The 27,320-nt window shown below is 52.8% G+C and overlaps 1 protein-coding gene across 2 annotated transcripts in view; it reads left to right on the top strand.

Moving 5' to 3' along the window:
• ZC3H3 (zinc finger CCCH-type containing 3) overlaps positions 1–25,350 on the top strand; it is a 103,835-nt gene extending 78,485 nt beyond the window's left edge. Inside the window, exons 6-13 of one of the 2 annotated variants that reach the window (XM_037023192.2) lie at positions 2,967–3,009; positions 3,090–3,242; positions 3,330–3,399; positions 5,542–5,673; positions 21,955–22,133; positions 22,749–23,110; positions 23,870–23,896; positions 24,885–25,350. In XM_037023192.2, coding sequence (XP_036879087.2) covers positions 2,967–3,009; positions 3,090–3,242; positions 3,330–3,399; positions 5,542–5,673; positions 21,955–22,133; positions 22,749–23,110; positions 23,870–23,896; positions 24,885–24,916 — 998 coding nt within the window. In that variant the 3' untranslated portion in view covers positions 24,917–25,350. The remainder of the gene's footprint in view (positions 1–2,966; positions 3,010–3,089; positions 3,243–3,329; positions 3,400–5,541; positions 5,674–21,954; positions 22,134–22,748; positions 23,111–23,869; positions 23,897–24,884) is intronic. The other variant, XM_037023193.2, reaches the window with a different exon arrangement.
• The last annotated feature ends 1,970 nt before the right edge of the window (positions 25,351–27,320 follow it).

Consider the following 27,320-nt stretch of genomic DNA (forward strand, 5'->3'; position numbering starts at 1 on the left):
TCCTCCTCCTCCACTTCACCTCCTTGCTTCTCCAGGACAGCATCAGCCCTGGTTGCTTGGGAGCGAGCCCCTAGCGAGGAGGGCAGGGCTTCCAGACAGGCAGACCTCAGCCTCTGAGCCCTGCAGCCCAGCTCTTCCTTCCTGGGTCCAAGGCCTGACTGCCCAGAGGGCCCTGTCCCAGGACCCTTCCCCACCTGCTTTGGCCAAGGACCTGGTGCATGCAGGCATGCGCTCTGCTGCGTGCCCTGCTGGGTCTGTGATCTCTGTGGGGGGTGGGCGTGGGCAGAAACCACTTGCCAGAGCCAGCAGGCTCTGCCCACGCTGCAGGGCTGCCTCTGAGCCCTGGGTCCCAGAGCAAGGCCCAGTGCATGGTGGCGGGCAGCCTCCTCCTTGCTACTGACTGGTCACCATGTGCCCCTGGGCCTCAGCTCCTCCTTGGTGACCTATGACCTGTGGCCCTGCCCTACGTGCTGCGAGGGCACTCAGAATGGCATGTAAGAGGGCCCTGTCAGCTTCCTCTGTTGCCCCCTCCCAGATGTCCCTGGGGCTCCCCTCTGCTGGGGGGAGCCCAATACCCAGTTTCTGTCTTCTTCCCAAGGGTAATTGTGTGCGAGGGCAGGGCCTAGAGAACTTTGTGCTCTGCAGACCAGGGTTCCGCTTTCCTGGGGAAGGCCAGGCTGGCCCGGGCTCATGGAGCCTCAGGGCCGTGGAAGATGGCGGTGCTGCCTGGCCGCCCCCTCTGACCCCAGAGCCCCAGTGTAGGTGCTGCCTGGGGACTGACAGGGCGTGGGGGCTGCCGGGAGCTGAGCTGGCTGTGTCTATTTTGGGAAGATCCCCGGGAAGTGCAAGTTCTCTGAAGGCTTAGCTCCTCTGCTCCAAGGTTGCTGAGGGTTTTCAGCTGAACTTTTTAGCACCTCTCCCTCTCAGAGGCTTCTTTTCAAGCTAGCTACTTTATGTGCATTTTTTAACACTGCAGAGAATTTGAAAAGGTGCCTCCTGTTCTCATCAAAACTCCCACCGTGAGCTCCACACTGGCAACTGAAGAGCAAAATGTGGGAACGGGAGTAACTCCCCTCACCCCACCCCACTCCACCCTCCGAGGCCGGCCTGGGGGCTGTGGCGTATCAGGCAGACATGAGATGACAGCAGTCCCTGGTGGGAGCAGACGGCGCCACAGCGTCACCGGCAACCTGGGCGACAGCCCAGGGAGCTGTGCTCACCAACAGCTATCAAATTGCACTCTGTCGCCCGTGGGCTGGCAGGTATATGGGCACCACATACCACCTGGACCAGCCTCCACTACCCTCCGCCCCCCAGCTAGTGTCCCCAGCCTCAGAACCAGGACTCCACTGTGGCCTGGGGCTGTCCTGAGTCCCTCTCCTTGTTGGCCCCTTGTGCACTGAGCCTTCTCTCCCACCCCAGAGTCCCCTCTGTCCACCCCATGCCCAAACCACGGCCCTCTGTGTGTTTCGCCACCCCAGGCACCCAGCCAGCCCTACTCATGTCCTGGCTGCCTAGGCCTGGGCCACTGTGTCTAGCGCTCCCCTTCTGTTGGGGGCCCCACTGCTCAGCCCTGGAGCTGCAGGGCAGACACTGGCTGAGAGGCAGCTCCGGCAGGGCAGTGAGGGCGCCAGCCTGGGAGGCGCATGGAGTGTCTGGAGCAGCTAGGGCCTGGCCCTGGGTGGGATGTGGAGAAGGCCCCTGTGCGGTGCCAGGGGATTAGGTTTTGGGCAGGCTGTGTGAAGCGTCACAACACTTGTGTGACCAGTTCTGGATGGTGCTTGGGAGACGGCACCGAGCTGACTGGGCCCTGGGAAAGGCTGCCCTAGGGGAGCAAGGGTGGCCTGCAGTGGGGGCGGCTCAGGGCCAGGCGGCTTGGGGACATCCCCTTTTAAGCCTGGGATGCTTTGTCATCTCCTCGGGTCCCTAGAATTAGTGGGCAATGTCACTTCTGCCTCACTGCCAGATCCATTTCAGCAGCTGCCTGTGGGAAATTGGATCTGGTCTGGGAAGAGTCACATGTTTGCTTGAGGACTTGGGGGCCGTCATGGCCTCCTGAGCAGGCTGTGGCCCTGCCCTGCAACTTGGTCTTGCGGGGTGACCTCATGCCTAAAAGGCTGACGGGCTCTATATTAGTCCAGATGCCCCTCCTGCAGGGTGAGCTCAACTACACAGAACTGTCTGGCCCACCTCCCCTGCCTCCCACCCTGCCAAATCCTAATGGCCCTGCTTGAATGGCCCATCATCCACTCCCTTCCTGTCACCATTGTCCGCTCTGTAAACATCTCCCCTTCCGGCCACGATCAGTGACCTCAGAGAGGCCTTGCCTGCTCTTTGCACTTAGGGTTTTGAGGAACATCCAGAAGGTGACTTCAGAATTTTAAGGAGTGGGCATCCACAGGGTCCACTGGGGCCAGCACAGGTCGCATCAGTACACAGCACCCCACGGAGCCTGGAGTGAGGATTTCAGGCTTTGCAGCCACACACTTGTTTTTTTCTTTTCCTCTTTTACAATCCTTTAAATACATAAAAAACATTCTTGGCTACTACAAAGGCAGGTGGTATTTCTGCATCCCACCCAGGTCACATATCCCTGGGCTTTCTTCCAGGCAGAGGGAGGTGGCACGGAGGCCCCACCACCTGCTATTCCTAGGCCCACCTGCCTTGAAGTGAGCCCACCAGCCAGCAAGCAAGGTGGCCTTGGGGAGCAAGGCTGTCAGACCTGGTTCCTGAGCACTGGCGCTGCACAGCCTGCACCCACACCCCACCTTGGCCTCTCTCCCTGTGCTGATGGGGCAGCAGTGCCCCTCCCTCCACACTGGATCCCTAGAGGGGCCTGGCAGGGGCCCAGCAGGGCATGAGGCTCCACCCGAGAGCAGGACTGGCAGTTTCCTGGAGGGAACAGTGGTGCCTGAGCAGGTAGGGCCCAGGGGCAGGCATGGCGTGACTGTCCTCTCTCCCTGCAGGCAGGTTGGACCCTGTGAGCAGCTGCAGCCGCTCCCTGGCCAGGTACGTCCCTCTGGGCTGGGGTGGGGGAAGGGGGCTGCCTGTCCCTGACACGCAGGCTCACGAACCTCCCCTGTCCACAGCCGTGCCGTGCAGCGCAGCCTGGCCATCGTGCGGCAGGCCAAGCAGCGGCGGCCACAGCAGTACTGCATGTACTACAACCGCTTCGGCAGGTGCAACCACGGCGAGCACTGCCCCTACATCCACGATCCTGAGAAGGTGGCCGTGTGTACCAGGTGCCCTCCCACCCCCACTGCTCCCTGGGTGGGGCCCTGGCCTGGGCTCATCAGCACCCCCCCAACCCAAACCCCCTGGCACTACAGGTTTGTCCGGGGCACATGCAAGAAGACAGACGGGACCTGCCCCTTCTCCCACCATGTCTCCAAGGAGAAGGTGAGTGTGGGGAGTTTTCCCCAGACCTGGGACCACCCCACCCACTACTGCATGCTACCCACCTGAGGAATGGCCCACAGTGCCCTTGGGTTTCCCAGAATGCAGGCCCAGGCTGGGGTCCAGCCAAGTCTTCACCAGCTCTCCAGGCCCGGGATTGGCAAGGGGCAGGGTGAGGCGTGGTGTGTTAGAAGGCTGTGGGTTCCTGCCTAGGGGCTGCAGTGAGCCTGTGATGTTGCACACAGACCGCATGATGGGGCAGAGGCAGGGTCGTGCTAGGTGTGGGCAGAGCTGGGAGTGCTGAGGTCCGGGTCAGCGGCCTTGTCGGGAGGCTGCCCAATGGCCCCTGAGAGCAGGGCCCAGGGTAGGGCTGCACCGAGGTTAGGGGAGGCAGAGGCACACTGCTGTTCCAACAGCTTTTCCCCTTGAGGAACTTGAAAAGAATCAGCATTTTTCTCCCTAATAGAGCTTCTAAACTCTGTTGTGAGCAATTTGGAAATTCACGTCGGGTTTCGGGTTCATTAGCTCCCAGCTCCAAAGCCGGTGCACATTCTGAGCTGTCTAATGTGGACGCCCCGCACCAGCGCCCTGAATTAATGTTATTGTTATTTGTGTGGACGTGGTGGGTGCAAACAAGGTTAATTGAAATGAGAATGCAGTTTCCTCTTGATAACGGCCCTGCTGACAGCTAGGAGGAGCTCCGTTTGGTGTAAGAGTTGGCTTTATTATCCCTTTTTATTAGAGCTAATTTGGGCTCTATATCAAAAGCCACATTAAGGGAATTGTCTGCAGCCGCACCACGCCAGCCCCAAACGGGCCAGCCCCTCTCCCCTGTGTGCTGCAGTTAAAAGACAATTAAAAATAAACTCTTGCACGGTAAATCACCCTTTGTTTCTTTGCTTTCTCCCTCCTTCCCTCCTCAGCCTCTCTCCCCCACCTCCCCACTGCAGCCCCTGTGTGGGTCCTCTGACATGCCTGTGGGGGTGCGGTAAGGACCCCAGCCCCGGAGTATGGGCTAGCGGGGATCACCTGGGAACCAGTGGGCTGCAGTGGGGTGCTGGTGGGATGAGTCCACAGAGGAGGGAGGAGGAGGGGTACACTCCCCCAGAGGCCCCTGAGGAAGGGGGTGGTCTTTGTGTGAGCTTGTGGCCAGTGGGACCAGAGGGCCTGATGGAGGGACAGCATTCATTCTGAAGGGCCCTGGGAGAGGGGTCACCTGGAAAGGTGGTGACTGCAGAGGTGAGGGTGGGTGAAATAGGAGCACCCCTGCTGGCCCCAGACCTCAGGCTCCCCCATCAGGGAAGAGGTGGGTGGCAGCTCTCTTTCCTTCCCAGCTAGCTTACTGGGGCTGCACAGCCCTGCTCAGGCTGCCCACTCCATGTCCCCCACTAGCTGTCTCCTGTGGCCACCTACTAATGGGTGGGGCCAGGGTCCCCCTGCCCAGCCTCCACAGGGCTAGCCTGTGGTCACTGCACAGACTAGGACTGCTTCAGGGTATCTCCCTGCCTATTCAGCATCCACCACCCAGGCTTTCCCAGACACTCAGGTCTCCAGCCCACGGACACTGTCAGGTGCCTGTGTGTGAGGCAGTTGGAAAATCTGCTGGCTCTCCAGGCCCCATAGACCATTGCCCACCTAGAGCCTCTATGCTTTGCTTCCCCCTACCTGCAAGCCCTGCTTTTCTAGATACCACAGTGGCTCAGTGGCTGGAAACCTGGCAGGCTCAGAGCACGTGATGGCATATTTGGGCCCAAGCCACCCTGCAGGGCTGGGGCCAGCCCTACCTCAGTTTCCTCATCTGGACTGTGCAAGGGCAGATGTGCTCTGCCAGTGTGACCATGTCTTCAAGGAAACCCAGGGGTCTGATTTTGGGATGGGCAGCCCCCAGCTGGCCTGGTCCCAGGTGCCCTTGGCCCCTGACACCTATGCTCCTGCTGGCCAGTAGTACATCCATTTCCTTCCAGGACAGGGCCCCAGTGAGGGCTCCAGCCATAGTCTCTGTGTGGCTCACGTGCACTGTGCTCTTACCTGTGAAGTGGGTCAGACCTGATGAGGGCTCTCGGGGGCCAGGTGCAGTAGCACCACCCACAGCACACGGAGAAACTGCAGGGGTCCACTAGCCCTCACATCCTGTCTCCCCCCTAGATGCCTGTCTGCTCCTACTTCCTGAAGGGGATTTGCAACAACAGCGACTGTCCCTACAGCCATGTCTACGTGTCCCGGAAAGCAGAGGTCTGCACTGACTTCCTCAAAGGCTACTGCCCACTGGGCGCGCAGGTGAGGGGGCCTGGGCAGGGTGGCTCCAGCCCCCAGCTGGGGTGCCATGCTCCTCCGCGTGCTCCCTGGAGCTTGGTGACCCCAAGGTGGCCGTGGTGGAAGCGGGCTGGCATGGTGGGAATTAGGGAACTGGGTCTCGGGGTCTCTGCTTTGCAGTGGTTGTCCTGGCCTGTGTGTGTCAGGAGTGCTGTGGAGGAGATTCCCAAAGGCTGAGCAAAACTCCTTCCCTCCGAATGGCCGCCCTGCCTGTCATCCCCCATGCAGGTGCTCCGTCCCTGTGCAGAGCCCTCCCTCAGAGCTTCCTGCCTGCTCCTCCCTAGGCCCCTCCCCTTTACCCCCCCTAGGGCTGCTGGAGCAGTGGGAGGCTTAATGTGCTGATATGACCCTGGGCTGGGGACCCCTGTGTGGGTCTCTTCAGTTCCTGGCACCCCAAGAGGAGCCAACTTACTAGCCCAGGGGCCTGCTGTTCCCCTGTCCCCAAACCCTTATGAATGAGACCTGGCCTCAGTGACCTGCAGTCTGGATTGGGAACCAGGACTGGGGCTGCTCAGTGAAGTCAAGGACACCAGGCCCCTCTACAGGTGCCCAGGGCATCAGGGCATCAGGGCTGGGCCTGAAGCAGGTTCAGTGCAGGGCAAGCTGCAGGCCACCAGGTCTTAGGCTTGCTTAGGGGCCCCCATGGATGCAGGCCCACACGCCTCCCTTCCTTGCCGCCTTGGCCGTCGCTGTCTCTGCAGACGTGGGGACTGGCTGCGAGCTGACGGGTCACCCTGCAGGGCGCCCAGAGCCCAGGCGGGCAGGCCCTTCCCAGAGAGGCGTGGCCCAGGTGGCGTTGGGGGCAGGACCGAGGCTGTGGATGATCATTGTAAAGCTATTCCAACTTAAACAAAAATATCACAGCGATACTTGAGTTCTGCTTCTGTTAGTGGAAGTGCTTACTGCGTCCGTTTCGGCGTGTGGGTGCTGCGTGGCTTCCACATGATGGATAGCAGCTTGTAATTATATATGGGAAAGCGCTGAGCAGGCCGGATCATGGGAGGGGAGGCAGCGGCCTGGCCCAGCGAGGGTTAACTTTATTCTCTAAATAATATAAAAAGTGCTGAGTCGTCAGCTTGCTCCCAAAGTAGAAGTCCTCAAACGGGCCCCAGAGAGTTTATAATATTCCACTGAATCAAGTGAAATTGTTAACCTTGCTTCATAAAGCCATGGCTTGTTAAAGAGGCGCGCCACCTTTTCTTGTGAATAATTTAGACTGGGAGTAAATCTCTGCTCCTTCCCCTTTTCTGCCATGAGGCTACTGCAGACCTGCGGCTGCTCACCTCCTTCCTTTAGCTCAGGACACTCAGAGAGCTCCGGTGGCCTTCTTCAGGACATGGCCCCTTTGGGCTCCCGTCATCAGGCCATGTGTTTCTCCTCATCCCTGGCAGCAGTCCACTGCCCTCCTGGGCGAGTGGTGGGCTCCCCTTGGTCACTGGACGTGGTTGTCTTCTGCTCTGATTAACGCTGATGTTGTGGGACACACTTTGACTCAGAAAAGCCCCCTTGCCCTCTCTGTGGCTTTAGTAGCTACTGATGTCTCTTACCTGTCACACGGCGAGGCCCTCATCCCTTCCACGCTCTCTGGTGGCTCTCCAAGGAGGAGCTTCCTCTCTTGGCCCTCCACGCGTGCAGTGGTGGCTGGGATCCCTTCAGTGCTCAGTGGGTTCCTGCCGGTTGTGTCCCACCCACTGTAATGCTCAGGGGCCCCTGATATGCCTTTTGGCCATGTCCTTGCTTCTTGGTGGATCTGGGGGCCACAGGCTCACCTCTCTCGCCCTGCAGTGGCCACTCTGCCCAGGAGCCAGCTCCTTCCCATTGTGTTTGAAATTCGAGGTCTGGGCACTGGGTGCTCATCACAGCTGGGGTGTCACTGGTCTCAGCCTTCCCGGAAATACCCTGTACGTCACAATCCCATGGCCACAGCTGTACTGAAGCCACAGGTTCACCGTGACGTGCCTGATGTAGCCCCGGGCCCTGTGCACTTGCCCTGTTCTGCTCTGTGGACTCCCTTACCTTCTGCTCCCCAGACGCATAGGGCTCCACCAGCTTGAAGGGCTTCCAGCAGTGAGCTGAGTGGCTGGGCATCCCCCCTGTCCGTGGCTGCTCCCGTGCCCAGCCTCATCCTGCCTCACAGAAGCTCTTAGCCTTCTGAAAGTTTTCTTCCATTTCTGCACCACAGACAGCCCCAGCCACCACTTCCTGAGTTCGCCCTTGGCTTTCTCCATAGGCCGAAATCCTTCTTGTCACGGGTACACAGTCCTTCCATTTTTTGCTCTGTGGTCTGGCACCCAGGATCTGCACCCATGAGGCCATGGGGCCCTCCTCCATCTTCTCCAGTGTAGCTCTAGAGTGAGGGGCGCAGATGCCAGTCCATCCCCATCCCTGTCACTTGTGGCTGTGACCCCTCTGGCCCTCGGTTTCCTTTTGTGTAAAATTTGGATCAGGGTAGTACCTACCACGTGGGGAATGGAACAGTGAAAGTAGTTGTTGGTCTTGGGCCTTGGGATGAGGGAGACTCCACAGGTCAGCTGCTCAGCCAGTAGTGGTGGAGGTAGAGCCCCAGCTAGATTTTCTCCGCACATTGGGCCCTTCCCCCAAATCCCTTACGCAACTGGCCATTCTTTCCTCTGATTTGTGAAAAAAAGAAAAAAAGCCAGCTTTATTGAGGTATAATTTACATATCATATAGTTCATCCACTGCAGGTATATTACTCGGTGGCTTTTAGAGACTTTACAAAGTTGCACAGCCCTAACCGCACCCCGGCTGCAGGACATGTGCCCCACTGCAGCATGCCCCCCGCCTCTGCCCCTAAAGCCGCAGGCCACACTCGCCTAATCTGTTTCTGTAAACCTGGCTCTGGGCATTTCATACGTTAGAATTCTGCAGTGCACAAACTTGCATCTGGCTTCTTTGATTTCATATGTTTGGAGGGTCATCGTGTTGTGACCTATATGGTGGCTCAGTGCTCCACTGTGCGGAGAGACCACATTCCGCTGATCAGGTCCTCAGCACATGGACATTTGGACTGTTGCCATCTTGGGGCTGCATTGAATAATCCTGCTATGAGCATTGTGTGTAAGTCTTCGTGTGAACATGAGCTTTTGTTTCTCTTGGGTGGGAACGTAGGAGTGGACTTCTTGGGTTGCACCTGTAGGTCCAGCTGCCTGTCTCCAGTGTGGCTGCGGCATGTTGCGTTTCCACCAGGCGTGAGCGACGGTTTCATCTCGCCACATCTTTGCCAGCACTTGTCACTATCTGTCACTTTGACCTGCTGTTATGGTGGGAGTGAGGTGATCTTTGTGGCTTTATTTGCATTTTCTCACCAGCTAATGCTATGAAGCACTTCGTGCGGCCATTCCTATGTCTTCCTTTTCAACAGCTGTATGGATGTAAAATTCACACACTATACAATTCACCCACCAAGGTGTATAATACAATGGTTTTTGGTGTATTGCACTATTAAGTCTTTCAATTGTGGTAAAGTAAATATAACAAAATTTGCCACATTAAGTGTATACAGTTCAGTGGCATTAATTATATTCACAGTATTGTGTAACCATCCCCACTGTCTATTTCCAAAACTTCTTCATCACCCAGACAGAAACTATAAACCTTAGGAATCACTCCCCATTCTCCCGCCCCAATTGCTGGTCTACATTTTTGTCTCAGTGAATTTGCCCATTCTACGTACTTCATGTGAGTGGGATCGTACAGTGTTGTCCTTCCATGTCGGGCTTCCTTCACTGAACATCATGTTTTCCAGGTCCATCCCTGTTACAGTAGGTGCCAGGGCTCCATTCCTTTCATGGCTGAGTGACATCCCATTGTGCCTCTGGACCACACTGTGTATCCATCGGTCCGGCAGTGGACACTTGGGCGGTGCCTTCTGGACGCCGTGCCCAATGCTGCTGTGAACATTGACAAACACAGTATCTGCTCGAGCCACCGCTTTCACTTCCTTTGGATAGCTATCAAGGAGTGGAATTGCTGGATTATATGGTAATTCTGTAGTTAGCCTTCTGAGGAACCATCAAATTTTTCAGTATTCGTTGTACTGTTTTAACATTCCTACTAGCAGTGTATAGTGGGTCCAGTTTCTCCATGTCCTCGCCAACACATTTTTCTTTTTTCTTACTTTGCTTTTTTTGGAGCCATGTTAGTGAATGGTGTCTCATTGCAGATGTGATTTGCATTTCCCCAAAGGCTGATGTTGAGCATCTTTTCACGTGCTCATTGGTAATATCTTCTTTGGGGAAATGTCTGTTCAAGTCCTTTGCCTATATTTGAGTTGGGCTATTTGTAGTTTTTTTTTTTGTTGAATTATAGAAGTTCTTTATATGTCCTGGAAAGTAACCTTTTATCAGAGATACAACTTGTGTGTATTTTCTCTCATTCTGTTGGTTGTCTTTTTATTTATTTATTTATTTTATTAAGGTATTATTGATGTACACTCTTATAAAGGTTTCGCATGAAAAAACAATGTGGTTACTACATTTACCCATATTATCAAGTCCCCACCCGTACCGCAATGCAGTCACTGTCCATTAGTGCAGCAAGATGCCACAGATTCACTATGTGCCTTCTCTGTGCTATACTGTTTTCCCGTGATCCCCCACACCATGTGTACTAAACATAATACCCCTCAGTCCCCGTCTCCCTCCCTCCCCGCCCACCCTCCCACACCCCTCCCCTTTGGTAACCACTAGTTCCTTCTTGGGGTCTCTGAGTCTGCTGCTGTTTTGTTCCTTCAGTTTTGCTTCGTTGTTACACTCCACAAATGAGGGAAATCATTTGACACTTGTCTGCCTGGCTTATTTCACTGAGCATAATGTCCTCCAACTCCATCCATGTTCTTGCAAATGGTAGAATTTGTTTTCTTCTTATGGCTGAATAGTATTCCATTGTGTATATTTACCACATCTTCTTTATCCAGTCATCTACTGATGGACACTTAGATTGCTTCCATGTCTTGGCTATTGTAAAAAGTGCTGCGATAAACAGGGGTGCATATGTCTTCTTTAATCTGAGAAGTTGTATTCTTTGAAGGAGTGGGATTCCCGGTCAGATGGTATTTCTATTTATAGTTTTTGAGGAACCTCCATACTGCTTTCCACAATGGTTGAACTAGCTTACATTCCCACCAGCAGTGTAGGAGGGTTCCCCTTTCTCCGCATCCTTGCCAGCATTTGTTGTTCTTAGTCTTTTTCGATGCTGGCCATCCTTACTGGTGTGAGGTGATATCGTGCTGTGGTTTTAATTTGTATTTCCCTGATAATTAGTGATGTGGAGCATCTTTTCATGTGTCTGTTGGCCATCTGAATTTCTTCTTTGAAGAACTGTCTCTTCATATCCTCTGCCCATTTGTTATTCGGGTTATTTGCTTTTTGGGTGTTGAGGTGCATAAGCTCTTTATATATTTTGGATGTTAACTCCTTGTCGGATATGTCATTTACAAATATATTCTCCCATACTGTAGGATGCCTTTTTGTTCTGTTGATGGTGTCCTTTGCTGTACAGAAACTTTTTAGTTTGATGTAGTCCCATGAGTTCATTTCTGCTTTTGTTTCCCTTGCCCGAGGAGATGCGTTCAGGAAGAAGTTGCTCATGCTCATATTCAGGAGATGTTTGCCTATGTTGTCTTCTAAGAGTTTTACTGTTGTCTTTTCACTGTTTTGATATTAGTCTACTTTGATGCACAAAAATTTTTCATTTTGATTAAGTGCAATTTATTTTTTCTTCTGTGATTTTGGTATCATATCTAAGACGTACTTGTGAATTCTAATATCTGAAGTTTTTCCCTGTGTTTTCTTATGAGTATTGTAATTTTAGCTCTTAAGTTGTGGTCTTTCATCCATTTTGAGTTAGTTTTTGTATATGGTGTTCATTCTTTTGTGTGTGGGTAGCCAATTTTCTCATCACCATTTGTTGAAAAGACTGTGCCTCCCCCATTGAATGTTCATGGCACCTTTGTCAAAAATCAGTTGACCACAGACTCCAAGAAGGAAGTAATGGTTACCAAAGAGGAGGGGTGAGGAAGGATGAGTGGGGAGGGAGGGAGAAGGGGATTGTGGGGTATCATGACTGGTGCACATGGTGTAGGGGGGTCACGGGGATGACAGTGTAGCTCAGAGAAGACAAATAGAGACCCTGTGGCATCTTACTGCACTGATGGACAGTGACTACAATGGAGTATTGGGGGGGACTCGATAATAAGGGTGAATGTAGTAACCACACTGTTTTTCTTGTGAAACCTTCATAAGAGTGTATATCAATGATACTTTAATAAAAAAAAAAAAAGATCAGTTGACCATATATGTGATGGTTAATTTCTTGGTTTCTTTTTCTATTCCACTGGTCTATATATATGTCTGTCCTCAAACCAGTATTTTGATTACTGTAGCTTTATAATAAGTTTTGAAATCCAGAAATGCAGATCCTTCAACTTTGTTCTTTTCAAGACTATTTTGACTATTGGGTCCCTTGAGATTCCATATGAATTTCAGGATGTTTTTCTATTTCTGTAAAAAACAAAACAAAAACAAGGCCTTTGCGGTTTTGTTAGGGATTGCATTGAATCTGTAGATCACTTTCAATAACATTGGCAGTTTAAAAATACTAAATTTTCTAATTCATGAATGTGGGATGTCTTTTTTGTTGTTGAGGTATCATTGATGTACACTCTTATGAAGTTTTCACAAGAAAAACAATGTGGTTACTACATTCACCCTTATTATCTAGTCCCCCCGATACCCCATTGCAGTCACTGTCCATCAGTGTAGTAAGATGCCACAGTCACTATTATTCTTCTCTGAGTTACACTGTCTTTCCTATGACCCCACACACACCATGTGCACCAATCATAATACACCTCAGTCCCCTTCTCCCTCTCTCCCCACCTGCCCTTCCCCACCCCTCCCCTTTGGTAACCACTAGTTGCTTCCTGGAGTCTGTGAGTCCGCTGCTGTTTGTTCCTTCAGTTTTGCTTCATTGTTATACTCCACAGATGAGTGAAATCATTTGGTACTTGTCTTTCTCTGCCTGGCTTATTTCACTGAGCATAATACCCTCTAGCTCCATCCATGTTGTTGTAAATGGTAGGATCTGTTTTCTTCTTATGGCTGAATAATATTCCATTGTGTATATGTACCACATCTTCTTTATCCATTCATCTACTGATGGACACTTAGGTTGCTTCCATATCTTGGCTGTTGTAAATAGTCGAAGTGTTGTATTTTCATTCAGTTCTGGTATGTTTGTTTTGTTCTGGTTTTAATTTCCCTGGAGACTTCCTCTTGGGCCCATGGATTATTTTAGAAGTGTGCTATTTGGTTTCCAAATCTTTCAAATTGGCAGATTTTCCTGTTATCTTTCTGTCATTGATTTCTAGTTTGAGTCCATCATGGTAAAGAGTATACTCCATATGATTTTAATTTGTAACGATGTCTTGAGGTTTGTTTTATGGCCTAAAATATATGATCTATCTTGGTATATGTTCCATGGTCACTTGAAAAGAATATATGTTCCACTTGTTGGATGGAGTGTTTTATAAATGTTGATTGGATTTTTCTGGTTAAAAACACTTTTGAATTCTTCTGTATCCGTGCTGATTTTCTGTTTAATTATTTGATCAATTGTTGAGAGATGTGTGTTGAAGTACCCAACTGTAATTATGGATTTCTCTCTCCTTTCATATCTATCAATTTTACTTCACTTATTTTATCACTCTTTTATTTGGTACTTGTAAATTTAAGATGAGTATGTCTTCTTGATGGAGTCACCCTTTTATCGGTATAAATTGTCCCTCTTTGGCAATTTTATTTATTCTTAAGTTTTCTTTATCTGATATTAATGTAGCCACTTCTCTCTTTTGATCAGTGTTTGAATAATATATCTTTTTCTCTTTTTCTTTCAACTTATCTATAGCATTATATTTGAAGTGACTTTCTTATAGACAACAGATAGTTGGGTCATATTTTTAAATTTACTCTTCCAGTCTCAGTCTTTGATATATTTAGGTCATTTACATTTAATGTAATTATTGCTATATTACAGCTTAAGTCTGCAATTTGACTTCTACTAGTTCCATTTTTCATTTCTTTTTCCTGCCTTCTATGGGTTACTTGAACAGTATTTAGAATTTTATTTTGGTTTATCCATAGTGTTTTTGAGTGTGTATTGTATGTTTAGTTTTTTAGTGGTTACACTAGGGATTTCATTATATAGCCTAACTTATCACCATCTACTGCTGTTGTCATTTTACAGTTCAGTGTAGAAACCTCAATGTTCCTTTATGTTCCTTCCCCCTCCCCCACCTATAATTGCCGTGAATATCCCCTCTACAGACATTTAGAACCACAACAGACACTGTGATAATTTTTGCTTCAACGATCAAACATTATTTAGGAAACTTAAGAGAAGGAAAGTCATGTTTTGGTTATCTTGGTCTTCCTTACTATTGGTCCAGGGTTTTGTCTTTTACTATTTCCCTCTGTTTAGAGAACTTCCTTTAGCCACTTTTAGGGCAAGTCTGCTAGTGACAAATTCTCATAGTTTTCCTTCATCTAAGAATATCTGGATTTCCTCTATATTCTTGAAGAGTATTTCTGCTGCATGTAGAATCCTGAGTTGATAGTTCTCCCTTTCAGCACTTGCAAGTGTACCACTCCCTCTGGCCTCTGTGGTATCTAAGGAGAAATCCACTGTCATTTTAACTTTTCCTCCATAGGTGGTGTCATTTCTCTCTGGCTGTGTGAAAGATTATTTCTAAGTTTGACTGTGATGCAGTTTTTGGTGGATTTCTTTGGTTTTCCTGTTTGGGGTTTGTTCAACTTCTTGGTTTCATAGGCCTATGTTTTCAGCCAAGTGTGGGGGCTTTTCAGCCATTATTTCTCTTGTTCTTTTTCCTCTCCTGTGACTCGGGTTGCATGAATGTTGGGTCTGTGGTGTATTCCCACAGATCCTGGAGGTGCAGTCATTTATTTTAAGTTTGTTGGTTCTCTGCCGCTAAGATTGGTTATTTTCTATTATTCTGTCTTCTAGTTCACTGATTGTTTGCTCTGTGACCTCCATTCTGCTGTTGAGCCCAAATATTGAGTTTTAGATATCGCTGTATTTTTCAGTTCTAAGCCTGCCATCTGTTTCTACCTTATATCCTTGCTCACGTCATTGAGACTTTCCGTTTCGGAGCTTCAGGCCTATTTGTCATTGCTTCTTGAAATGTATTTATGACCGTTTTAAAATCCTTGTCGATACTGTTCTGCTATGTCTCTGTGCTTACCGCAGGGAGCACTGCATGACAGATGTAATTGTTGAACCACTATGTTGAACACCTGAAACCAGTATAATACTGTATATCAACTGTACTTTAGTTTTTAAAAAGGACAAAAAAAATAAGTAAAGTTTTTGTCAGGTAACTCCAGCATCTGTGCCGTCTCATGTCAGCACGTGTTGTGTTGATCATCTAGAATTCCATTCAGTTTGAGGTCTTCTTGTCGGAATGATGAGTCATCTTCTGTTGGAAGCTGAACGCTGGCTGCCATAAGAATCTGGATCTTATTTAAACCTTCTGGCCCTTGCCTGGCACTACCCCAGCAGGGTTAGAGTGGGGAGGGAAACCAGAGGTCAAGGCTTTGCCCTCCGTCTCTGCTGGACGGGTGGGCTGGGGCCCTGTGTTCCGATGTATCGGCTGGAGTAGGCCATTTCTTACCTGAGTTTTCTGGCTGGCTGGGCTGCCCCTTACACGTACCTTTTGACACTTCCAGGTTGCCAGCTTCTTCTTCACCAAGTCAGGGATGACAAGGAAGAAGAAAGTTCTAGGGACCCTCCCACCACATTACCTGTCGGGTCCCGGGTTCCTGGCAGTCTGGCTTCTGCCTGCCTTTCAGAGTCATCTTAGGTTGTCATATGTACTTAGTATACTTAACGTTTTAGTGTCCTTAGTGGAGGAAATGTCTGCTCCTGTTTCTTTTAATCCTAATTTTGGCTTATTTTTCCCTAGAAATTGACTTATTTTATATACATTTTCAATGTATTGGTGGGTAGGTGTGTGTGTAACTTTCCCTTCCGATTCTCAAGGTTTTTAACCTTTTTCATCTGTATCTAATTTGAATTTTTTTGCTTTTTCTCTGGGTTATCTTATCAGAGGCTTGTCCATCTCACTGTCCTCTTAAAACATATCCCACCAGGGATCGGCTCCTGTCACCACCGGGCTCCAGCCCTCCAGTGGGTCCTGATGCCCTGGGAACGGATCCAGCCTGGCACCTGGACTTTGAGGGGTCCCAGTCCCCACTGCCCACCTCGCTGCCTCTCTGTGGGCTCGGTTACCACCCAGGGCCCAGCACAGAGTGCTTGTCATTTATTATGTTTAGTAAACTTTTTATTCTGTGATAATTGCAAGATTTACTGAAAAGGTGCAAAGATAACGCAGTTTCCCATACACCCTTCAGCTAGTCTCCCCTCCTGTTCATGTTTTTTATAACCATAACTAGTATCAAATTTTCGAAACTGAAAAATTAACATTGGTACATTACTACCAACTTCAGGTTTATTTGGCTTTTACCTGGTTTTCCACTAATTCTGGATTTCTGTTCAAGAGTATCACATCACATTCAGTTGCCAGTTTTGGAATGAATGAGGCAGCCACTCAGGTGGATAAGGACAGACTTGTTCAAGTAGCATGTGGGAGGGAGAGAGGCTGGGCACAGGCAGGAGGCGAGGCGGTGAGGGAGGAGTCCTGAGACCCTTCCAGAGTGGCCAAGGGGGCGGCTGTGGTGGTGGGGAGTAGGAAGCCGGTGAGTGACCGGAGATGGAGAACACTGAGGGCCGCCCTAGCGGAGTGGAGGTCCTGCTGGCATTGGAGGGTGGGAGGGAGGAGTGGTGTGGGAGCCTCTGTGTAGGGGGCTGGCTGAGGACGGGGCTGAGCTGGCAGGACCAGCTGAGCAGGAAGGCCGGAGGCTCCTGGGCTGCACCAGTACCGCAGGCTGCTAAGGACAAGTAGGTGGAAGATTCTGGCCTGTTCTTGGCCAAGGAAGAGTGCAGAATGGAGAGATGGCCTGCCCGAGTCCCTGCACCCCCTACACCAGCTCTGCCACGGTCACCACCAGCCCTGTGCAGGCAAGAACGCCGGGCCTGGAACAGGCAGCCAGAGGGGAAGGGCCCTGGGATGGAAGTGGAGACCTGGGAGCCCCAGTGGCTGCAGGGGTGAGCCTGGGGCCGTGGTGCAGTTGGTTCCGTCCCCTCCCAGCTTCAGTCACCCTTGTGGAATGTGTTTCCTGGAGGGCAGGCTGGCATTTGGGGGAACAGTTTCTGCCACAGGATCTGCTGACCCCACTTGGGGACCAGGGCCTCAGAGCATGTAGCAAAGCACAGGCCACAGGTGTGGGGGGTGTGATGTTCCTTGTAGTAGGAAACATGAGGCAGTCGCCAAGCTGTTTGTGCCCATTCACACTCGTGGACCAGCCTCCTTGCCAGCCCTTGATGATGCTCAGCTTTTTTTTCTTTGTGACCATTCCCTGGGGTTTCGTTTAAGTGAGGGTGGGACGTTTTTCCATCGAATCAGTTTTCTCTCACTGGCTAACAGGAAATATATAAGATATAAAACTGAAGTATGGACATAAAAAAATATATGAACATAATATATATATTAATCTTTTGTCAGTCATATAAGTGGTAATATCTTCTTTCAGTTTGTGGTTTAGTCTTTCACTTCTTTGTAGCGTATTTTAAAGAACAGAGGTTCTTAATTTTAATAGAAATCATTCTTTCAGTCTTTCTTTACACTTTGCCCATTTTGTCATATACAGTAAATCCTCCCCTACTGCACATTGCACTCTGTTGCCTTCCACTGCCCTGTAGTCTGATCTTCCTCACGTGGGACTTTCGTCTTCTATCCAGTGGTTCGTGGTTGTGTTGGGCATGAGGTGGGAGTCCAGTCTCATTTTGCCCGGGCGCCTTGTGTTGTGAGGCCCCTTCTCCAGGGATCTGCAGCCCGCTCCCCTGTGAGTCAGGTTTCCATAAACGGGGGCCTGTTTCTGGGCTTTTGGTTCTGTTCATTGTGTGTCCTTGAGCCAGATTATTTGCATTCACAATAATAAAGCAGATTGTTTCACCTTGTTCTTCACAGCTGTCTTAGCTGCTCTTGCCCTTTATTCTTCCAGAAATACATTTTGAATTCAACGTAAGTTTTCTAACATGTTGGATTTTGATTGGGGCTGTCCTGAGTTTGTACCTTAGTTTAGTGAGAATTGTTACCTGTCTCTCCAGTGAGTCTCCTTGCCAACGAACAAGACATCTGTTGCCTGTTATACAGGTGTCTCCTTTGATGTCTTTTAATTAAGTTCTTGCTTATCTTTGCTAGATATATTTCTGTCACTTTTATTATTATTATAAGTAACACTTCTAAATTTCCTCACTGTTCATAGATATATTGACATACAATTTTTTCTTTGATTTTGTTTCCAGCAGCCTTGCTAAACTATATTAGTAACTGTGATAATTTATCCATAGATTTTCTTGGGTTTTCCTATGTAAACAATCATCTTTTGCAAATAATGGCCATTTTTTTTCTTCCTTTGAATTCAGATGAGTTTCATTTCTTTTTCTTGCCTTCCTGCCCTGCCTGTGAGCCCAGTACAGTGTCAGCTAGTGATGGTACTGGCCTTCCAGCCTTTCTCCTTAATGAGCAATGCATTCTAGAAGGTCATTTTTTGTTTTTGTTTTTGTTTTTAGGGGATTATCTCATCATTTATTAATTTTTTTGGTATCATTAATATATAATCACATGAGCAACATTGTAGTTACTAGATTCCCCCCATTATCAAGTCCCCACCACACACCCCATTACAGTCACTGTCCATCAGCATAGTAAGATGCCATAGAGTCACTACTTGTCTTCTCTGAGCTGTACTTCCCCGTGCCCCCCCACCTAAGTTATGTGTGCTGATCGTAATGCCCCTTATTCCCCTTCTCCCTCCCTTCCCACCCACCCTCCACAGTCCCTTTCCCTTTGGCAACTGTTAGTCCATCCTTGGTGTCTGTGAGTCTGCTGCTGTTTTGTTCCTTCAGTTTTTGCTTTGTTCTTATGCTCCACAGATGAGTGAAATCATTTGTTACTTGTCTTTCTCTGCGTGGTTTATTTCACTGAGCATCATACCCTCTAGCTCCATCCATGTTGTTGCAATGGAAGGTTCTTTTGAGAAACCCTTTATATTAAGGTAAGGATGTTGTGTTCCCTTCAATCACTAATTTGCTAAACTGTGAGTTGATGCTGAATTTTATTAAACACTTCTTTTGTATCTGTTGAGGTAATCATATCATCCCTCTTGTTTAGTCTGTACTAATTTCTGTTCATTGATTTTCTAATGTTAAACCAACCTTGCATTCCTGGGATAAACTCAAGTTGGTCCTGATATAGTGGTGTTTTCATACATTCATACATTGCAGGACTCTATAATTTGTATAGGACTTTTGAATCCTTGTTCATGAGTGAAATTGGCCTAAGTGATCTTTTTTGTTATCCAGTTCTGGTCAGATTTTGGCTTCAAGACTATTCTGGCCCCATAAAATAACTGAGAAGTGTTCTCTCTCTCCCGCTCTGTGGACCAGTTCTTTAAGGTTGGGACTATACATCTCTTGAACATTTGATAGAACCTCCAGTTAAACCCTGGGCTGGAGCTCACTTTATTGTTTAACACTGATTCATGTCCCTTAATAGTCACAAGAATATTCATTCGGGGTTTTTTTTTTTTGTCAGTTTTCCTAAAATTCGTTGACTTCATCCTTCATCTGTGTTTTCAGTCCACAGCATAGAGTGTTCACCCTGTCATCCTGAGGTCTGTGCTTTCTGCTCAGAGCACGTTCGTCATTCCAAGCACTGCTATGTGCTCCTCTTCTCTTTATTTCCTGGTTAATCTTATTGGACAAATTTACGAGTATTTTCAGATAACCAACTTTTGCCTCTCTTGGGTTTTGTTGTATTTTTGCTATTTCATTAATTTCTGCTCCTTTACTTCCCTCCCTCTGCTTTCCTCAGGTCACTTTGCTTTTTCGCACCTAACTCCTGAGGAAGGTCCTCTTTGCTGACATCAGCCTGTAAGGCTGAGACTTTTTTCCAATTACTGGCCCAGCTCCATTACACGTATCTCAGTGTGTCGCTTTGATGTTGCCATTTGGTTCTAAGTAATCTCCAATTTATATTGCTTCTTGTTTGATCCATGAATTACTTGGTAGTAACTTCCTTAATTTTCAGATATTCTGGGGTTTTGTTAGGTGGTGGGTTCTGCTTTTTTATCAGTGTGTGTGGCCAACGTAAGATCTCAGACCTTTGACATCTGTGATTCATTTTGTGTCCAATATGTTTCCGAGTAGATTTTTTCCCATCATTTCACTTTCTTGACAGCTGTTGGGTGATTTGTGGAAATTCTTTACATTCAGTCCTAGGTTTTGGATTGTTCTTGGAAAAAGTATTAGTTTAGACCAGCACTGTCCAGTAGGAAGGCTGGCCAGATGTGAGCCACATGTGGGATTTTAGATTTTCCAGTAGCCACCTTAAAAAAGTGAAAAACAAAAATGAAATGGCCTTTATATAACCCAGCATAGCACAGATTTCAGTGTGTGACCGAGAGGAGCTGGGAACTCGGCCTTTTACTTTCTTCCTTCTTGCCAAGTGTGGCCCCTCCAGCGTGCTGCCCTCTGGCTTGTGGCCACTGCATGGGACAGCCAGCCCGGGGCCCCACACCACCTCTTTGTGCAGCTGTGTCCAGGGCTGGCTGTTGGAGGACCTGTTGGCACTGGGTCTGCTCTTGTCTAGTACCAAGCCTCCTCCACAGAGGGGTCCTTCCTGTCCCTTCCACCTGCCCAGCCACCCTCACTCCCCATCCCAGCCTGCCATGATTCTCTGCAATCTCCTGCTTTCAGCCTGGGCCCCGTGGGAATGGGGACACTGGGTGTCCCCAGTCAGGCCCAGTGCAGAGGAGCCTCAACTGCATGTGAGAGCAAGCGAGTGAGTGAGTGCAGCCTTCTCTTGGGGGCAGGGGTGGGTCTGGCCCCACCACGGGTGCCAGCTGGTTTGGGGGTACAGTGGGTGTTTGGGGGCCGTGCTGCCAGCACCAGCTGGTTCCTTCTGCATGCCAGCCCCAAGCAACAGTATGAGGGGCTTCTGGTCCCTTGGTGGCAGCAGGGGGCCAGGTGTGGTGCCATTGCTCAGACCTTGCTCTGGAATGGGTGTGTGCTCCATGAGGCCCTCACCAGGCTCTTTGCCCTGGGTGCCCGGAGCAGGGCTGAGGCCTGGCATTCTGAGGACAGAGTCCCAGGAGGGAGGTTACAGGGCCTGAGAGGCAGTGGTTTCCGGTGGTTGACACATAATTCTCAAGTGTTGTACCCATGCCCCTGCGCTGGGGAGCCCCACAGCCACTCCAGCACCAGGGCTGGTTTTAACCTTGACTCAGGGTAGGCTCAGCAGGGACCCTCTTTGTCGGGGTTCTGTCCAGGTCTGTGTCTCTGCATTGTATCCCTGGCTGCCTGTCACCTGGTCCAACGTGAGGGGCAGTCAGGGCGCCCCTGGCTCACTACTCCCTGGCAGTCTCCTCCCGGATTGTGACCACTAAAGCTTGGGGAAGAACAGGACACCCCATCCCTGGAAGGCCTTGGGCAAGGAGTGGGTGCACAGCAGGCCTGCAGCATTGGGCCCTGCAGCTGTCACCCTGGGAGCAGGAGGGCCAAGGAGAGCAGGCCTTGGGCAGAGGCTTGGTGACTCCCTGCAAGCCCGACAGGCAGAGCTACAGCTGAGCGCTCCTCGAGCACCTGCCGGGTGGGGTCGCCCCGCTGGGTATAATTAGCCACCATGACAGGTGCGGTGGTTCTGGTGCGGGGCTGGCCCCGGCTGACCTGCCGCACCCCTGGGCTTGAAGCCTGTTCTCTTCCCAGTGAGGTCCCACAGGCCTGGAGCACCCCGCCTCCCTGAGTCTTCCACCAGCAGAAGGGATGAGTGCCCAAACAGTCCCCGGCCCAGGCTGGGCAGGCCCGACCCTCAGTGCAGGTCCAGAGCCGAGCTAGGCAGTGGCCGGGCAACCAGAGTGGCGTCCTCACACCTCAGATCACTCGGGGGCATGCTATGGGTGGGTGGGAGTGTCGGCCAGGTGTGGCTGCTCTCATGGGGGGCCCCAGCCCTGATCCCGGTGGGCATAGCAGACAGGGCCACCCCATGTGGGGTGGAGCCTCCCCAGCAGCACCCCTTCTCCCCACAGTGCAAGAAGAAGCACACACTGCTGTGCCCCGACTTCTCCCGTGGGAGCACCTGCCCCCGGGGCACCCAGTGCCAGCTGCTGCACCGCACCCAGAAGCGCCTTGGTCGGAGGGCAGCCCCAGCCCAAGAGCCCTGCAACGTGGCCCCCAGGAGCAGGGCCTCCACTGGCCATGGGCCCAGGTGACGGGGAGAGGAAGCTGGGGACGGTTAGAGAGCAGCCCTCCCTGCTCTGGGGACATTCAGTACCCTCTTGGCGGAGTCCCTACACCCCACCCAGCTCTTTGGGATTCATATCCCAAGCTGACGATCAGGTGACCTCCAGAGGTCCCCAATCTGGGTCCTTGTGCAGCCTCACCCCATGGAGGCAGGTGGGGACTTCTCAGCCACCTACTTCCATTCCCCAGGAGAGGGGAGGACATTGGGTGATTCTCATGGCTGAGGGCACCGTGTGGTGCCCACCTGCCCTGTGAGTGTGGGAGCCTCTAGGTGGGCACAGAAGGCAAGGCTCTGGAAGGTGCAGATGGGGTCAGTGTGGAGCTGGGGCTGGCCTGCCAGGCCGCCCCCAGCTGCTTCAGGCTGGAGGCCCCATGATGTCACCAGCCTGGCTTTGGGGCCAAGGGCTGGCCTTGGCCCTGGATGGCCATGCCTGGTGGTTCTGGGCCAAGAAGGGATGGGGAGGGGCCAGGCACCTTGCCACTGGGCCTGGGGATGTGCACATGGTGGGCCAGTGTCCTGCGGACCTGCCCTGCCAAGCAGCCACCCACCCTCATACTTCTGCTCCTTCCTTCCCTGCAGGAAGTCCTCGGCTGCCCAGCACCCTGCCACACAGACACCCAGCTCCCCCACCTCCACGGCTGCTGGCTCTGCCTCCCCTCCTGCCTCCCCACGGGTGTTACCAGCAGCTTCAGGCTCTCCCTCATCATCCAGGGCCCCTTCCCCCGCCTCCCGCTCCCCGTCTCCTTCCTCCCCCACCTCCCCCTCTCCATCCGCGTCCTTGGACCAGGAGAAACCGTCGCTCCAGGAAGAAACTGCCTCTGCGGTGATGGGGTCCAGTAGCCTTTCCAAGCTGCCTGCCTTCATCTCCCTGCAGTCCTTGCCGAGCCCAGGAGGCCAGCCCAGGGCCCAGATTCCCAGGAGCAGCCCCACCAAGGACTCTGGTAGGCAGCCTGGCACCCCCGGAGCCCAGCCCTGAACAGCCAGTGGCTCTAGTTCAGTGCCTGCTTTGGACCCATCAAGTCCCAGTCTCCAGAGCGGGGCCTGGACAGCTTTGGAGAGCCCAGTGTGGGCTGGTGCTGCTGTGTCGCATCCTGGCTGGTAGGTGTGCCCCTGCTGGCCCACAGGGCGTGGCTGGCCAGGGGGTGAGTGCAGCAGCGGCCGCCTGCACAGACTGCCCAGCTGAGGGCTGACTTAATTAGCAAGCACCCATTTCTGTTAATTTGTTCTGGAAGATCGCTGCACATCCTGGGGAGAGCAGATGTTCCCTCTCCCCCAATGAGCATTTGGGGCTTGGTAAATGGCTCCACTCAGCCTTGTTTAGGAGAGAAAAGAGGATTTTATGGCTGCAAACGACCCTTTCTGTAAACATTTTACAGCTCTCCGCGCGTTTGAGTGACGATAAACCCCACGCAGCTCGGCGGGCTGCAAATCTGCGACCATACGGCTATCATTTTATTGTCATATTTCACGGTCGTAACGTTAATGGAAGATGCTTGCCGCAGCCTTCTCTAACAGCTCCGCTGAGCACGCTCAAACGCCTGCCGCGGCCGTGCTTGCCTGCAGCCCCCACTTACAGGCGAAGCTTCCGCCAGGCCCTCTGCAGGCCTGGGACTGGGGCGCTGCCTCCCTCCAGTCAGGGCGGGCCTCACCGGGTTGGGCAGGGAGTGGACTCTGAGGCAGCGTCTCTCTTTTTTCGGCAGCCGGCCCTAGAATCGGAGACGGCCAGAGTGAGTGAGATCGGGGAGAGGCTGCAGAGACTTCCCCTGGCCTGGGGGCCCCCATCAGCCTTCCTTCCCTGCTCAGGCCTTGCCCCTCCTGGCCTGGGCTGGCCCTGGGGCAGGAGGCCGGGCCACCCTTGCACATGCATCACCCAGGAGGGGCTGAGGCCGCAGGGCAGAGGCCAGTGAAGTCCCAGGCCTGGGGCCCAGGTGCCTGGGCTTGACCTCCAAGCTCTGGCTTGGCTTAGAGGTGACTGGGGTCCCCAGCCCTGAAGTGAGGGACTGAGGAGAGAGGCATGGGCAGTGCCATGCTTTTGGGCAGCCACACACAAGCTTCTGGTCAGTCTGTGTGGTGACTCAGAGCATTCACAGGAGGGGACAGATATCGCAACCCAGTGAGCGTGGGGCCCATAGGGCAGAGGCCCCTCTCGGACGTGACGGTCCTCAGGCCCCTCCTGTACTGCAGGAAGCCTTTCTGACCACTGGCCTGCAGCCTCCTCCTGCCCCTCTGGTCCCCCAGGCCCTGTGACCCTACACAGGAGCCTTGGTCCCACCCGCCCCTACCCAGCCAACTGCTTGCACACCCTGGTTTTTCACAATGAAGGCGCAGTGCAACCACCATGTGTGCGTCTGGCAGCCTGTTCGGGCGTGAGCACGTCTGTGTGCGTGCAGGCAGTGTGCACCTGGTGATTCTAGCTCAGCCTGCCGACTTGTGGCTCCCACCTGTGACCTGCCAACTGCCCAGGAGCTACCTAGTCCAGCAGGCCACTGTTCCCCATCCCTGTGCTCTGGACCCCAGAGTGGGGACCAGGCAGGCAGAGGGCTAGGAGGTGGCAGAGACCTGTCCAGGCCACTTTCTGCAGTTCCTAGCAGCCTGTACCTTGCAGGCCTGGGCTCATGGAGTCCCCCTCATCCTGGCTCAGAAGCCTTGGGGGTGGGGGAGATCCTCCTGGCTTGGGTGCTCCTCACAACCTGACCTTTGCCCCTCTCGGAACAGGGAAACCTCTGCACATCAAACCCCGTCTGTAAGAGCCTGGGGGTCCAGCCTGTGCCTACCTCAGCCCCTCATCCTTGGAGAGGAAGGAGGCTTCGCCCATCACCGCCCTGGAGAAGGGGCCACCTGCCACTGAGCCCCCGAGGGGGCCACAGGGCCGGGCTCGCCTGGCTCTCAGCCTTCCATGACCAGTGCTCAGGGCCTTGCCTCTCCCTCCGGGTGGGCCCCCTCCTGGCCTCTCCATACCCTCTTCTCCTCACCCCAGGTCCTCAGTCTTGCACCCAGGCTGTGTCCCAAACTCCCACCTTGAGGGGTGTGGGGCAGGGCTCACCCCCAGGCCCACCCCTCGTGGAGGTGGTAGCAGCCGTGCAGTGTCCACAGTCCCCCAGGACTCCTGTGGGGAGCAGGCCACCACCCCAGGCACCCCAGGTGGGCTTGTGATATTCAGCAATAAAGGTTCTGTCCTGTGTGTGCTTGACTGGCCTGACGACCTTCACACCACCACCCAGCCCTGCTGGGCACCAACTCACGTAGATGCCCACAAGCTCCGAGGTGCCACCCCTGAGGGAGTCTGGAGGCCTGTGATTGAGGGGTATCTCTTGTGGGTAAGTGACCAGCCTCAGGCCCCTGGGAGCTACAGAGCCCCCTCTAGTGGCCCCTGCTTCACTTCACCTGTCTGCCTGGCCTCATACCTGAACAAGTCCAGGCCAGGCCGGGCAAAGGCCCAGCCTCCCTACTGTCTCTGGTCAGGAACGTCAGCCCACTCCCCAGCCTCCCAGAGATGGCTCAGAGGGTTGGGGACATCCTCTCCCCAATGGCCAAGCCAGTGTGACGTGTGGTGGAGAGAAGCCCAGGAGGAGCCTTGGGGACATGTTGGATGCGATAGGCCGGGGGCCGGGGTCCCCAGGCTGAGGTCCCTTTGAGAGCCCCTCTGGGCATCTCAGAAGGGTGGCTGGGCTAAGGCAGGGGCAGAGGGCAGTCTGGGGCAGCCCAAGATTCAGCTCATTCAGGCCCACACACCTCCCATTTGGGAGGTTTCTTCTATTCCAGAGGGTCCCAGGGAGGCCTCGCTAAGGGCCATGGCCTCAGCTCAAGGTCCCATGGCTTGGTCTAGGCATGCCAGGGCCAAGGCCATCCAGAGTATATATCCCCACCCTGCCTCACCTTCCTCCTAGGGGGCTGCCCTGTTCCTCCAGCTCTGTCAGTCAGCTCCTGCTGCAGCGTCACCAGGTCACAAAGCACCACCCCATGCCCTGGGGGCCCTCTTGCTCCCAGGCCTGTGGTCCCCCCATGCCTTGGCCTGGATTTGGGTCTTCCAGGCGACCACCTATCCTCTGCCCACCTTTCTCAGCCCAGGTTGGAGGGGCGGCATAGGCTGAAGCAAGTGCAGGCTGCCTGTGTGGGTGGGGCTCAGGCCTCTGCCCACACCACATCTGCCAGGAGCTTGTTGGCCAAGCGGGCCCTGGGCCCAGGCTGCGCCCAGGTGAAGGTGATGCGCCTCCCCCAGGAAGCCAAGGAAGAGGGCTGGGGTGATCCTGCTCTGCCCCAGTTCCTGTCTGAACTGGGACCACCCTGCACGGCCCTAGAAGTGGCTCCAGCCAAGGCTGGCCCTCAGCAAGGGCTCTGCCCAGTGTCTGACAGTGGACACGCAGTCCAGTGGAGCAGGAGCCCTCTGTCATTTCATGGTCATGGGTCTGGTACCGCTGCCCGGGACCCCACATCGATGTCCCTTAAGCCCTGTGTGCCCCTGGGCCCCGCCACAGCCAGTCCAGCAGGGTGGTGAGGTCTGGAGTTAGACCTGACTGGGAGGAAAGTAAGCGTGGCCCCCACTGTGGACCAGCTCCTGGCCCAGCCCGGCCGTGGGGCTGCTCTGGCCAAGGTCAGATGTCTGCAGGACCACGTGTCCTCACTGGCCACCCCTCAGCATCCCTCTGTGCTGGCTTTGGCCCAGCTCCATGCAGTAGTGGGGCATATTGGCGCGGCAGGGGCCGCAGATCCTGGGAGACAGCAGGGCCGGGGGCTGCAGCATGCCATGGCGGGGTCCCCTGCTGAGGCAGGTGAGGGTGGTGCAGGCCCCAGGGTGAAGAACCACCAGCACGGCCACCCCAGTCAGGGCTCCCTCTCGAAGCCCACTCTGAGCTCCCCACAAAGCGCAAACCCCGGTGGTGGGAGCAGCTGGGGTAGCTCTGCCTCTCGTGCCTGGGGGGACAGACAACGTGGTTGCTCTGGCCGGATCTGAGTTGTGCCTGGCTCAGGCCCTCACCTCCCTCCTGCCTACTTGGCTTCCCTCCACAGTGAGTGAGGGCACATGCTTGCACCCGACTGTGAGGTGGGCAAGCCCCCACCACTCCCCAGACCTGTCCGCTCTGCCCCACCCTCACCAGAAGCCACTCTGCCCCGGTCCAGTGCTGATGACCCACACAGGCCCACGGTACCGAG

This window comes from Manis javanica, chromosome 2, assembly GCF_040802235.1.
Source record: "Manis javanica isolate MJ-LG chromosome 2, MJ_LKY, whole genome shotgun sequence".
Classification (NCBI taxonomy): domain Eukaryota; kingdom Metazoa; phylum Chordata; class Mammalia; order Pholidota; family Manidae; genus Manis; species Manis javanica.